A 14,928-nucleotide genomic window follows, 5' to 3' on the forward strand; every position below is an offset into this window, starting at 1 on the left:
ACATGTAGAACTTCCATTAGAAGCTTTCATCATTTGTCTGATCAATCTTCAGCTTATATCTCAACTACATATTCTAGACTTCCTTCAAAAGCTTACATCAACCATAAAACCAATATGTATCCCATTTTCTAGAGAAAGGGCACCTTTTGTTTAAAAAAAAGACATGAAACTTAGAAGCAAGGAGATAAAGTTTAACAATGTTGCGTGAAAAGTAAAAGGAAGCTATAGAAGATATCCAAAATTGTTAAGTCAAAGTCAGAAAACTTGGATTGGAATTAAAAACATGTAAGAAAAAGTCTGGTAATACTCCAGCAAGTGAGAACCCAACAAAATTCTAAGCCTAATAAGGCTTGAGTGAATTTCAAACCCAACAAGGCTCTGAGCCCAGCAAGGTTCTAAGTGAATGTTAAACCCAACAAGATTTCAATATGAAAAAGTCTAGTAAGACTTTATCAAATAAGGACCGAGCAAGGTTCTAAACCTAACAGATCCCTTTGAGTTTGTCATTCTCTAAAAGGCTATCTCATCAAGTTATTCACTCTCTAAAATGATTATCTAGAAAAATCTTTGTATTCTTCATTGACAGGCAGGTCGCCTGGGATAATTTAACCATTTTATAAAAATCTTTGAATTTCTCATCAATAGGCAGGTTGCCAGGACAATTTGATCATTTCAAAGAATCTTTGTATTTTTCACCAACGGAGAGGTCGTTTGGGACAATTTGACTATTTCATAAAAATCTTTGAATTTTTCATCGACAGGCAGGTCGCTTAAGACAATTTGACCATTTTAGAAAAAGCTTTGAATTTTTCATCAATGGGCAAGTCACTTGAGGCAGTTTGACCACTTTAGAAAAATCTTTAAATGTTTTCATCGATGGGCAAGTCACCTAATTCAATTTGACCATTCTGAAAATTTTTCATGTTTTTCATCTGGACAGGTTGCCTATGAGAATTAGACCAGCCTTAAAAAGATCTCAGGAAACCTAGCTTGAATTAAAAGGGTTAACTAAGAATGTTTCAGTAGGCGAGAAATTCCTTGAACAAACTTTGAGAAGAATCCCTGAGTTGATACAATTTTTTCTCTATTTTCTGATTGAGGCAAATCACTAAGCTGTTATGATCTTGTCTTGATCCAAGTAGATCTGTGAATCAATAATACCTCATTTTCAAGAACATGGATCCTTTGTTAATCCTTGTTAAGAAATCTCCATCATTTTCTTTTGTTTACAAGTTTACTATGCAAACCTTTTTCAAAACTTTGTGTAGTAAGCATTATAAAGAGAGGGTAACTGCGATAACCCAATTCTAGATCCCCTAATTTTTCTTTTGAAATTTTTATTTTTATTAAAAAAATAGAAAATAAAAAAAATTAAGAAAAATGCAAAATTCTAAATATATTTTTCTCAGTTCAATCGCAATTTTTTCCATCACAATGTGTCGACCGAAGTAAAAAAAACGAGTTCAGGCTATTTTGGGTCAAAACTGTCATTTTCTATCAAAACTAGTTCCGGCGGGTTAATGTTGATCAATATTTTTCAATTTTTGAAATTAATTTTTTGGTGATCAAAATTAATTTTTGGCGATTGAAATAGGTTGCGCTAATAATGATTTGAGTTTTTAGTCTTTTTATCCATATTTTTTATCATTATTATATATATAAAAGTAATATAATATAACAAAAAATTAAATTTTTATTTCAACGGAGCATATGAAGATTTTTCTTCAGACGCCACTTGTTTCATGCCTTGTCTCTTGTTGAGTCCCATGCTATGTTCTTTTCAATGACTATAAAAGCCATTGCAAAGTCCAGAAGAACACAAAGAAGGAGGGCGAAAAGAGAGGGAGCAATACTTGACTTAAATATAACATTTATCTACTTTTCAGTTTTCCTTCACCATGGTAGGATATTGATTTAAAAAAACAACAATTTAAAAAATTCCAAATAAATCTTGACTATTAGATCAAACAATAATTAGATCTGAACCTTTGATTTGACTTGATCTAAATAGACTTACCGCACTGGATTAAAACTCAAACACAACCCAGGCCTTTAAAAAAATTGTCATTTAATCCTTGTTTGCCACATCACCTTGTATACCAAGTATCGAATACACCTTACCATAATTAGATCAAGAAATTTCATTGAAAACCATATTGAAAATCATGAAAATCACAGCTATGGGATCAGATAAAAAATGATCTACATACATGCATCCACACCATACATTTTCATGATTTTCAATGAAATCCAAGATTGTTTTGGTCTTTTGCCTAGCCAGTGGCACTCATGTAATTTCAAGGACTTCTAGAATTTTTTTATGTCTTTGTGTTTTATTTTTTTATTTTGTATTTTGTAAAATATCCAAAATAAATAAAAAAATGATGATGCAGGTCCAACGCCTGAATTTTCTTATCATTGTATATAGGTCCAACGCCCAATTTTTCATTGCCAACGCAAGTCCAATGACCATCTTCTAATTTAATAAAGTTGAAACAAAATGAAAAAATAAAAAACCATTTCTTTTAAATAAAGAAGGTTTTTAAATAAAACGGTCTAGAAGCCCACTTTTTTCATTCTTGCAAGTCCAAAGACCATTTTAAAACTCAACCCAGGATTATTTAACATATATGGATTCGCGGTGAATTTCAACCCCAATATTTAATAGCACTAGAGTGAGATATATCAAACCTAGTATTTACTGATGCCAGAATAAAAAAATATCAAACCTCAGTAATTACTAACGCTAGAGTTAAAAATATCAAACCTGATATTTATTAACGCTAGAGTCAGAAATACCAACCTTGATATTTACAAATGCTACAATCAGGAATATCAACTCCAATATTTACTAACGCTAAAGTCCAAAATATTAATGACAAAACCATTGATAACATAGCACAACAACCTATAGCATTAAGGCAAAAACCATCAATGCAGTTTATCTATGGTAAAACATTTTAGGGGTGATATTATCTTCCTTCTAACGTAACCAGTCTCTTACCATAAATCTCTAAAGACCAGTTAGGGTTTCTAGTGACCATAATATTAGGTGGAGAATTCATAAACAAGACATTTTCCCCCTTCAAAGAATAAGATGCCAAAAACCTTGTTCTTTACCTCATTTTCTTTAAAGGTTGCCGCAATGTCGGGTGCGACACTTAGTAGTGTAGATTTTTGAGATGATCACATTGCTTTCTAATTGAGGTTAATTCTAGAGATCATCTTATCTCATTTTCAAGATGTATACATATCCCTGAGATGATCCTCGTCTTTTAAATTAAGAAAAATCCCTAAATAATTCTTTCTCATTCCTAGCAGTGTAAATCTGCGAAATAGTCCCACTATTTTCCCTGAGATGATCTTAGCTCATTTTCAAGATGTATGGATCCCTAATTGGACCCTTATTTTTCCCATCAAGAAGAATCATTGAGGTGAATCTTTCTCATTCCTAGTTATGCAGATCCCTAAGTTGATCCAATTTCTTTCTAGAAATGGTGGATCCCTAGGATGATCCTATCTTATTCTAAACATAAGGATTCACATTGTGATCCTCCTCTTTGTTAACTGAAGTAGATTCTTGAGGTGATTTGATGTGAATCTCAAGGATATAAAGATCTATAAATCCACAGTCAAATCAACCCTTCCTAAGAAAGCTAAATCCAGGCTTGTGATTAAGTTTAATACAACGATAACTTATACTGAGGTACTGAGACTATAAAAATTGAACTCCCTCCCAACACCTATAAAGAGATGCATATGAGAAGTATGAAATATGCCATGGATCTTGGTTAATTCTTTGATAAGTTAGAGTAGTTCAATGAAAAACCAAATTAAGAAAATCTTCTTATAATCACACAATAAATTATTCTAAAATTAAAGTATGTACAAAAAACCTAATTATAAGTTAAATAATTATATTTGTACGATGTACAAATTCCTAAACAAGGCTAGATAAATAATAAAATAGTTCTAAATAAAATAGGAAAAAGAATCCTAAATCAACTAGGAAACTAATACAAATCTCACATTGTAGCTTTTAGATCTTATCATATGGCCTTTTCATTGTCTGATTACCTTGAAGTTTTAACCTAATATAAAAAAGCTATTGGAAACTTTAAGTAAACTTTATCTCGATCCAACAATTGAATCAAAAGTTATGTTTATTAGCATAAAACTATGCATTAGAAAAATAAGCCAAAAATCACATCTAGTTGCTAAAATTAATTAGCCCATTACGTAGATGAATCAAGCCCCTCTTATACATAAATTAAATTGATTAAGGTCTGATAATCACTTATTGAAGATGTAGACTCCTTAAAATTCACCTTGTCCAAAATACTCTAAATAAGCCTAATAAATTCATCTTGTAATTGGTTCATCTATAACTTTTAATGGATCATTTGGTGTAGTTTAGATTGTATCATCCCCTCTCTCCTCAAAAGAATTCAACCTAGAATCGTTACCTACATCAAACAAAGAAATATCATAAATCATAAAAGTATCATTAACACTATACTCACCTAGTAGATCTACTGTGTAGGTATTTTTATTAATTCTTTCAAGGATTTGGAATGAACCATCTCCTCTCGGTATCAACTTAGATCTTTTACATTAAAGAAACCTTTTCCTATGCATATGCACCGAAGCCTAATCACCCGGTTCAAAGATAACCCTTTTCGGCCTTTATTAGCTTTGAATTCTTATTGCCTATTATTTTTTTATATTTATCGTCATACACTCTCATAGAGAGCTTTCACTATCTATGAATTTACAAATTTACAAATTGTTTTTAGGCACAAATAAGCAGTAAATTAATTCAAAGCTAGTCAGAATGCAATATAGACAAGTAATTTAAGGTGTTGTTGAGGAAAGTCGAAGAAAATAGAGTGGTCATTACTGCCCAAATTGGAGTTTGAGGACCAATATAGGCTGGGCTATAAAGTATAACATCTCAGTTTTGTCAATCAAAGGACCAGTTAAAGAGAAATATTAAAGAGTAGAATGTATTTAAATAATCTTTAAATAGTTCTAGGTATCCTTTATACCTCAGTTTATAAGAGCTTCTACTTCCTTTCATAAAAGAAGAAACATAATATGTATTAGTCTCAACAACTCTAATTAATATACAGTCTTAATAAAACTTTAACTCTTTATATCTTTTCTCTTTATGATTTCTCTAATCAAATGGAATCGTTTAAGTACATGTTTGGATCTTTGATAAGACCTTGGTTCCTTTTCTTGTGCAATGGCTCCATTAATATCCGGTACAACGTTACTGAATCAACAATGCTAGCAACTACACTAGTTTAATGATGAACTTCTTGATCCAAACTGCCTATTTTGCCTCCTCAAACGCAGAGATGTATTCAACTTCAATTGTAGAATCAATTATGCTCTCTTGTTTGGAACTTTTTTAATTTACAACACCACCATTTAAATTAAAAACATATCCTGGCTAAGATTTGATATCTTCAATATATGATTGAAAACTAGCATTTGAAAAATCATGAGCTTCTAGTTCATGTCCTCCATAGACCAAAAAGTTCTAGTTCATGTCCTCCATAGACCAAAAAGACATTCTTAGCTTTTCTTAAATATATAAATGTGTTTTTAACTATCATTTAGTGACTCTTACATATATTAGATTGATATCTACTTGTTATGCTCAAAGCATAAGATATATCTAATCTTGTACATATCTTCGCATACATAATAGATCCTATAGTCGAAGCATAGAAAATCATTTCCATCATATCTCTCTCAATTTGTGTTATAGGACATATATTTTTAGAGAGATGTATTCCTTATGAAATAAGTAAGAATCATCTCTTGGATCCTTCCATGCTAAACTGTTTTAGCATCTTGTCTATGTACGTGTATTGGAACAATCCAAGCAACCTTCTAGACTTATCTTTATAGATCTTTATTCTCAATATATAGGTTGCTTCTCACAGATCCTTCATGGAGAAATTATTAGACAATCATTTTTTTATTAATTGGAGTAAAGAAATGTTGTTTCTTATCAATAATATGTTATCTACATATAATATTAAGAAAACAACTCCACTCTCACTAACAATATTTTTATAAACATAAGGCTCATCTGTATTTTTTAATGAAATCAAACTATTTGATTATCTCATCAAAATAAATATTTTAATTCCTTGAATCTTGCTTAAGTCCATAAATGAATTTTTGTAGCTTACATATTTTATTGGTAAATTTCTTAGATTTGAAATCTTTAGGTTATATCATATACACTTCTTTGTGAATATTTTAATGAAACTCTATTTAAAAGTTAAGTAGCAATTTGCATGGCATAGTCTCAAAAAAAAAGGTGGAAGATCTGCATATCTCATCATGAACCATACCATATCCAATAGAGTACGATTTCTCCTTTCAAAAACTCTATTAAGTTATGGTGTTCCAAGAGGTGTCCATTGTAAGAGAATCTCATTATCTTTTAAATAATCTTAAAATACTTGGCTTGAGTATTTATCATATGGCCTTTTCATTGTCTGATTACCTTGAAGTTTTAACCTAATATAAAAAAGCTATTGGAAACTTTAAGTAAACTTTATCTCGATCCAACAATTGAATCAAAAGTTATGTTTGTTAGCATAAAACTATGCATTAGAAAAATAAGCCAAAAATCACATCTAGTTGCTAAAATTAATTAGCCCATTACGTAGATGAATCAAGCCCCTCTTATACATAAATTAAATTGATTAAGGTCTGATAATCACTTATTGAAGATGTAGACTCCTTAAAATTCACCTTGTCCAAAATACTCTAAATAAGCCTAATAAATTCATCTTGTAATTGGTTCATCTATAACTTTTAATGGATCATTTGGTGTAGTTTAGATTGTATCATCCCCTCTCTCCTCAAAAGAATTCAACCTAGAATCGTTACCTACATCAAACAAAGAAATATCATAAATCATAAAAGTATCATTAACACTATACTCACCTAGTAGATCTACTGTGTAGGTATTTTTATTAATTCTTTCAAGGATTTGGAATGAACCATCTCCTCTCGGTATCAACTTAGATCTTTTACATTAAAGAAACCTTTTCCTATGCATATGCACCGAAGCCTAATCACCCGGTTCAAAGATAACCCTTTTCGGCCTTTATTAGCTTTGAATTCTTATTGCCTATTATTTTTTTTATATTTATCGTCATACACTCTCATAGAGAGCTTTCACTATCTATGAATTTACAAATTTACAAATTGTTTTTAGGCACAAATAAGCAGTAAATTAATTCAAAGCTAGTCAGAATGCAATATAGACAAGTAATTTAAGGTGTTGTTGAGGAAAGTCGAAGAAAATAGAGTGGTCATTACTGCCCAAATTGGAGTTTGAGGACCAATATAGGCTGGGCTATAAAGTATAACATCTCAGTTTTGTCAATCAAAGGACCAGTTAAAGAGAAATATTAAAGAGTAGAATGTATTTACAAAATTTTGGAGCCTAGGGACTCAAATGAAATTTGAAAGGACTTAATTGGCTTTAGTTAAGAGCTTAGTTATAAGAAAAATCAATTTTGAAAGTGAATTTGGGTGAAAATTGAAAGAGTAAAAGTTCATGGGCTTAATTAAAATTTGGAATATCATGATTAACTTAAATGAGGTCAAATCACAAGAAATCCAAAGTTTAAAAGTCAATCAAAGGCATTATTGAAAAAATTTAAAATCAAGGACCAAAGTGAAAAAGATGTTAAACTTCAAGGATGAAAAATCAATTTGATCAAGGACTGAATTGAAAGAAATTAAAAGTTTAAAACCAATAGAGGATCGAATTAAAAGATTTTGAGACCAATGATTACTTTGTAAAAGGCGCTAAAATCCAAGGATTCTAATTAAAGTATCATGGGTGTGATTGAATGAATTGTTGAAATTTAAGAATAATTAAGGGTTCGATCAAAATAATTTAGAAGAACAGGGACTAAAATTGAATTGAAAAAAAATGCTAAAACCCTAATCATATGGGATTAATGAAACAATGATGTTTTGACTAGTACCAAACAATTAAAAAGCTAGACAAATTGTCGTCTAACACTAGCCATCTTCTTCTTCATTTAGAACTCAAAACCTCTAATCTATACCCATTAGTTCAAACCATATTTCGCCATCATTTTCTTTTCAATCCAAATAAAAAGCTCTCAATCCCCATCTGCATGGTTTAACAACTGAAAATGGTTCCCTTAGTCATTAGATAAAATTCCACAAAGATCACAAAACCTTACTCATGTTTCTTTAAGAACCAATTTAAGATACAACTTTCTAGATTTTTCCATACAATTAACAGTCAAAGTTACCCGAATCAATGGTCAAAACTCCTTTCTATGGGCTTGTTTGGAAGTATGCTTGCAATTGCTTTTCATTCCAAAATGCATCAAAATGATGTTTTTTTTATTTTTTTAAATCATTTTTGAGATTAGCGCATCTAAAAGATCCAAAACATACAAAAATAAATTAATTTTTAGCATAAAAAAATTTAAATTTTTTAAAAACGCGGGTTGGCCTGCATTTCCAAACGCTCTCTATAGAACTAATGGTCCTAGAGCAATTCTTTTGCTCCAAAATACCCAAAACTCCTAACAAAGTTCATGCCTCAAACATGGAAGATCTCCATAAGGTTATAGCTCAAACATTGCTAGCTACCGAAACAACAAATTAACCGTGCCCATCTCCATCAAATGGACAATATCTTCTCCCCGGGACCAAGGGATGAAATTCTCCGAACACACGACCTCTTGAATGTCCTATTCTCCTTATAAAATGGCCCTAAAAGCCTCATACGAGGGAAAAGAAAAGGAAAAGAGAGGAGAGCGATGAGGAAACGAACAGAGAAGAAAAAAGAGGAGGAACTGAAGGAAATCTGATTTTTTTTTATCAGCCATTAGTAGAATAAAAACGAGAGTCCTCTGCAAAAAAAAAAAAACCCTAGTAAATACCAGCCAAATACAATACCCTTTTCTCTATTTAATACTCTTTTCTTTGTTCAACATTGAATAAATCTCAAAGAACCAATCCTTGATCCTTACACTTTCGTCCCAAGAGTGCCAGCTGGAACTTTCATAAGGTCCCAATAGTTTTTGGAACTTCATGAATCTAAAGATTCTTTTGAGAAACATATTCTTGTTCATACTATCAGCTAAGTTCATGTGCAAGTGTTTGATAGTCTCTTTGAATTTGCAATGGTACCTCGACTTTTCATCATTGATTTATGCTCATCATCTGATTGGGTTTCACAAAAACACAAAAACAAAGGCGCGAAGCTACATTTCCCATGGACCAAGGAGAGACCCACATGGATAAAACTATCCGTAACTCCTTGTTCTATTCTCATCTCTTTCTGAAAAACATGACCCAAAAAAAAAAAAACATGAACTAAATGATATGTAATTTTGTTACTATTATTTTCATCATATACTAAATCTTATCTATTTATTTTAAATTTACAAAGTTTTTGAGAATTTTTTGGAAAGCAAAAGAGAAAGGAAAGAATATATATATATATATATATATATACATAGCACGTCACCTAATCAGAAATTGGAATAAATTTTAGTTCAATTCCGTTTATTTGTAGTTGCCCAATTTGTAGTGCGTTCAACATCAAGATAATAAAAACACTGCTATGGATCTAGATCTTAATCATCTACTCAACAAATTAAAAAAAAAAAATCATCAATCATCTAGTAGGTGATCCAGTGGTAAGAGTTTGAGACTAAAATATTTGCTTCCCTATGATCTCAGGTTCGAGTCATATGGTTGCTAATATGATTGTCACTGAAGACATACATGGTTGTTAACTTCAGGGCTCGTGGGATTAAACGAGGTGCGCACAAACTAACCCGGATACCTACATTAATAATAATAATAATAATAATAATAATAATAATAATAATAAAATCATCCTTTCAGCCATTTGTTTTTAAAAATTTTCAATTAAGGTTCTCCCATTTGAAATAAAAAGTTGATGTCCCAACTCATGTCCACTCAAGAAAAAAAAAAATTCTTAATCCTGAATGATATAATTTATATAGTTAGGTTTTGAATTTGCTTCTCAGATATCACCAGTTCGAATATTACGAATCTCATAGTCATTAGAGACTTAAATAATCATTAATTTTAAAATTCTAAAATATTAGTTAAGATATATATAAACCGGTATGAATATACCTACAATTAAAAAGAAAATCTTTGCAGTAAATAAACTTCCCGCTAACTTTCAAGAACACGCACAAATACAAACTCGCAGAACAACTCCAATACCTCATATTTTGTTCCCTCACCACATGTTCCACCTAACAAATTCAAACACCAAAAGGTTGTTTTTTTAAAAAACATCATAATTTCTAAACACATGAAATAAAAACAAAAGGCAATTCATTGGTAATTATCAAAAGGTGGGTACCTACTCGAATGCGAGCAATTGCTTCTTGTCAAGCCCGAAGAAATTGTGCAATCTCCTTGCGCGTATGTTTAAGCTGCAAATCTCTCTTATTTTGCGCATATGAAATGAAAGAATAGGGGCTCCTGCTATATATAGGAAGATTTGTTTGCATATATAGCATGCTTTCAATTGAGTTGTACAATAAAAATCTTTTTTTATTTTTATTTTTATTGTTGTCGCTATATTCTATGTTCGTGTATCATCTGGATTATTATTATTATTATTATTATTATTATTATTATTATTATTATTATGTACATTACTCCTAGGATAAAGATTAAATTTAAAACCTTTCAAAGACACCCTTAAAACCGAAAGAAAGAAAATAGAAAAATAAATTTATTTCCAACCCACAGGAATATCTTTTGTCTACACAGTAAAAATTACATAACCATGATCATCAAGGCCACGTATCAATTGTCACCCTCAACAATGTGTTTTTCCATGGTTGCCACGTCATTGTCATCACCAACATTAATTACCAGATAATCATACAAACAATTTTAATTGGTAGGTAATTACGACGTATGTAGATTTTTAGGTAAGAATATATCATTGTATTATCATTTTTTTAATATATATTTTTTAAAACAAGAAATCCACTAATGCACAGGTACATTTACAGTATCTGGTCCGCACCAAACCAAGTACTGCTGTGTGGGGTACCAAAAAAGATAATTGTTAAACGTGTTTTTTTTTTTCTATAATTAAACCACACAAATGTTGACAGCCGAGATTGTACAATAAGAAAGTTTGTTGGAAATATAAACTCTAAAAAATAAAAAAATATTATAATTACAAGGAGATTTTTAAAATGTTTAATTTTATTAATTTATGTTTCACTTGTCAAAAAATTGTTCTAATCTTTTATATAGAAAAAAATAGAAAACATCATTAATACTAAATATAAATAGAAAAATAAAAACTTATTCTAAAATTGAAAAAACCTAATAATGTTGAGTAGAAAGAAAAATTCCTAAACTAAAAAAACAAGAAATAAAAATAGGCTACTTCATCGGTTTCTCTAGGTTAGAACTTGGAAGGAACTCATCATCGAGTTTAAATTATTTATGGAACAAAACATTTTCAGTCAAAAAACACCATATACTATAAAAGTGTCCAACATAAAACTTTTTGAAAAGAACCATATAAATTTGAAACTCAATGGTCCTTTTGTTTATGAGCTGCTTCATTGTGGATCCAACCATAAAGATTTTAAATAATGACACATAACAGCTAATCATGAGAAATTATTACTAATTAACGTAATTGAGAGTGAAGAATAAAAAGGTTTGTTACAAATCAAAACATTCAAAGACTAAGAACACTGTAACCATAAAAAGATTTTTAAAATACTTAATTTTATTCATTCATATATTACTTATTAAAATGTTATATACACATAGAAAAAACTAGGAAATCATATTAATACAAAATAAAAAAAAATAAGAATACAAAATCTAGGAAAATTAAACTATAAAAAATAAAAACATAGGATAAATATTCGTTTTCTCAAAAACAAAAAAAATAAAAAAACCATTCATCACATGTTTGAAATTAACGGAATATTCATAAGTATGTCATCTAAAATTCTTTATCAATATCCAAAATAGTAAAAATTGGTATAAATGAGTTCTTACGTTATAGAGTGGTTAACAAAAACTAATTAAGAAAATAAAGGAATCATGTAAACACATGCACTTACATAATTAATAAAAAAAAAATTTAATTAGTTCGTTTTCTATTTCTTAATGGTTTTAAAAGTAATGAAAATTAAAATATTATTGATTGTCGTCGATGACCAAATTCGTAAAAATCCCGTTGTTTTTATAATTAATCTGCATCTCTTATGGGCATTGACATCTATAAATATCATGTCTCGGCGCCACCCAATATTCACCTTTGTTTGTCTTTCTCAATGGATTCTCCCCTAAAATTACAAGAGCAAAGCAAGGGTTTTTTATTTGACTCAGTGTTGCACAAACAAGCTGGTTTTCCCAAAGAATTTCTTTGGCCAGACTTGGTTAGGGCTCAACAAGAGCTCTCGGAGCCACTGGTGGACCTGGAGGGGTTCTTCAAAGGGGATGAGGAGGCAACAAAACAGGCTGCTAATATAATCAAGGATGCATGCTCGAGGCATGGTTTCTTTCAAGTGATCAATCATGGAGTAGATCCCAATGTTATTAGAGACGCAGAGGATTACATGGACCATTTCTTCAGGCTTCCAGTTTCCGAGAAACTTAAGGCTCGGAGGATGCCAGGCAGCTTGTGTGGTTATTCTGGTGCTCATGCTGATCGGTATGCATCAAAACTTCCATGGAAAGAGACACTCTCTTTTCGTTACCATGAAAATTCTTCGGATCTCGTTGTGCTAGATTTCTTCAAATCTGCTCTTGGGAATGATTTTGAGCAAACAGGGTATGTTGATTTTTTTCTCTCTCTTTTTTTTTTCTTAAACATAGGGAGCATTTATGGATATTATTCCCAGCTCCAAAAAAAGAAAAAAATCCCCTTGTAAGTTCTTGCTTGTCCATTTTTGTTAGAAATATTACATTCGAACTCACTTTGCTCTTCTTGCAGAATGGTATATCAAAAATATTGTGAAGCTATGATGGATTTATCCTTCGCCATATTGGAACTACTGGCAATCAGCCTGGGAGTTGATCGAAAACTTTACAGAAAATTCTTTGAAGATGGTTTCTCGATATTGAGATGTAACTTCTACCCTCCTTGTCAAGAGCCTGGAAATACTCTTGGCACGGGACCCCATTGCGATTCAAATTCAATAACCATACTTCACCAAGATCAGGTTGGAGGCTTAGAAATTTTCACAAACAACGTATGGCAGACAATTCCACCCCTTCAAGGTGCACTCATCATCAATATTGGTGATACCTTCACGGTAGGCCGCCGGCAATATATATTATAATTTTGTTTCTATGTGTTGTCTTTTTTCTTTTTCTTTCTCTTTTAATATAGAAAAGAAATGGAGGAAGACTGAAAACAAAAATACGAGTAAAATTACGCACAGGGTGCAACTACTTTGTAGCCCTATTTACATACATTATGATTCACCCTCTTTTCTCTTCTTTTTTTCATCAGTAGTAGGTGTAAAACAAATTAGGTTACAAAATTAATTTGGTATAAAAAAACTGAAAACAGAAATTGACCTCTATCAAATAACAAGGGTATTTAGTATAGATGACGCCTCATAAATGTTATAAATTTGTATGCTAGAAATTAGAATTCCAGTGTTTAAAATTTTGTAAATTTGTATAATAAATGTTTGAGGCCTAGCCGCATGCTTCAGAAGCATAAATGTATAGTTAAATCAATAAACAGCGATTCTTTTATCAGTATTTTTCATGATTAATAAATCTATCTACATTAATTATGATCTCTTTTCATGTGACTTGAACTCCGTATCTTTTGGGCTGGGCTCTAAGGAGATTTGCCTTTGAATAATTTGAAAAGGCCTAGATTTATAGGGAGCTTCGAGTTTGTAATGGGCTCATACTTTCCGGTTTACTGTTAAACTTGGAAGCGTTCCATTTCCGGCAACGGTGAGCTTCGTGCGAGTGGGTTCCCATTGATCCCTTCTCATCCTTTTTTTTTTCCTCTCGATTTTGCTGGCTGTGTAGGCATTATCCAATGGGAAATACAAGAGTTGCTTGCATCGGGCGATGGTTAACAAGCATGAGCAGAGGAAATCTTTGGCATTCTTTCTCAGTCCAAGAGAAGACAAGGTGGTGAGACCACCACAAGAGCTTGTGTGCAGTGAAGGGAAAAGGATGTATCCAGACTTCACATGGTTGAATTTGTCTCGATTCGTACAAAATCACTATAGAGCTGATGATAGCACACTTCAAAACTTCACCAACTGGTCCCAATCAGTAAATCTCTAGTGGTCTTGCTAGCTCCTTCATGTTGTCAGGGACTCTTTTCTCCTCCGTATCGTATGCCTAATAAGTTCAAAGTCGGGTTTTATTTTTCTGATTAGGTTATTCTAGTTTCTACATATCCTGACCAATATGGTCAAAGATCATAAGCATGCTTTGGCATTCTGTATTAGTTTTTCTCATGATTGCTATTTCCTAAGTACCTTCTTTGATCCTGTTTATTTTCGTAGACACATCCTCCAATATAAAATTAAAATTAATAACATTAACAAATAAACTAAAAGATTGAAAAATCTACTATTTATTTATATACTATAGAGTTATACCCTCTAACCAATTGGTTTGATTATATATATCACTGACTTTGTTCAAATAAAATATATTATTAATAAAGATATTTTTTTTATTTTTAATATTCATTTATAAGAGTAAAGATAAAGTTATTAGGATAAAAATATTTTATAAAGAAAATTATAAAATTATTATAATTATAAGATTATATTGCATCAAAACATTGCTCTTAAATATTCGTAGTCGATACTCTATTAAGATTCAATA

General features: G+C 31.0%; 1 protein-coding gene across 1 annotated transcript; it reads left to right on the top strand.

Moving 5' to 3' along the window:
• Positions 1-12,354: 12,354 nt before the first annotated feature.
• Positions 12,355-14,585, top strand: LOC7469184 (gibberellin 20 oxidase 2). The gene is made up of 3 exons (XM_002306627.3): positions 12,355-12,889; positions 13,052-13,373; positions 14,113-14,585. Exons 1-3 carry the CDS (start codon positions 12,390-12,392, stop codon positions 14,374-14,376), a joined length of 1,086 nt encoding a protein of 361 aa, XP_002306663.3. The 5' UTR covers positions 12,355-12,389; the 3' UTR covers positions 14,377-14,585.
• Positions 14,586-14,928: the final 343 nt, after the last annotated feature.

Source organism: Populus trichocarpa, chromosome 5 (assembly GCF_000002775.5).
Source record: "Populus trichocarpa isolate Nisqually-1 chromosome 5, P.trichocarpa_v4.1, whole genome shotgun sequence".
Classification (NCBI taxonomy): Eukaryota; Viridiplantae; Streptophyta; class Magnoliopsida; order Malpighiales; family Salicaceae; genus Populus; species Populus trichocarpa.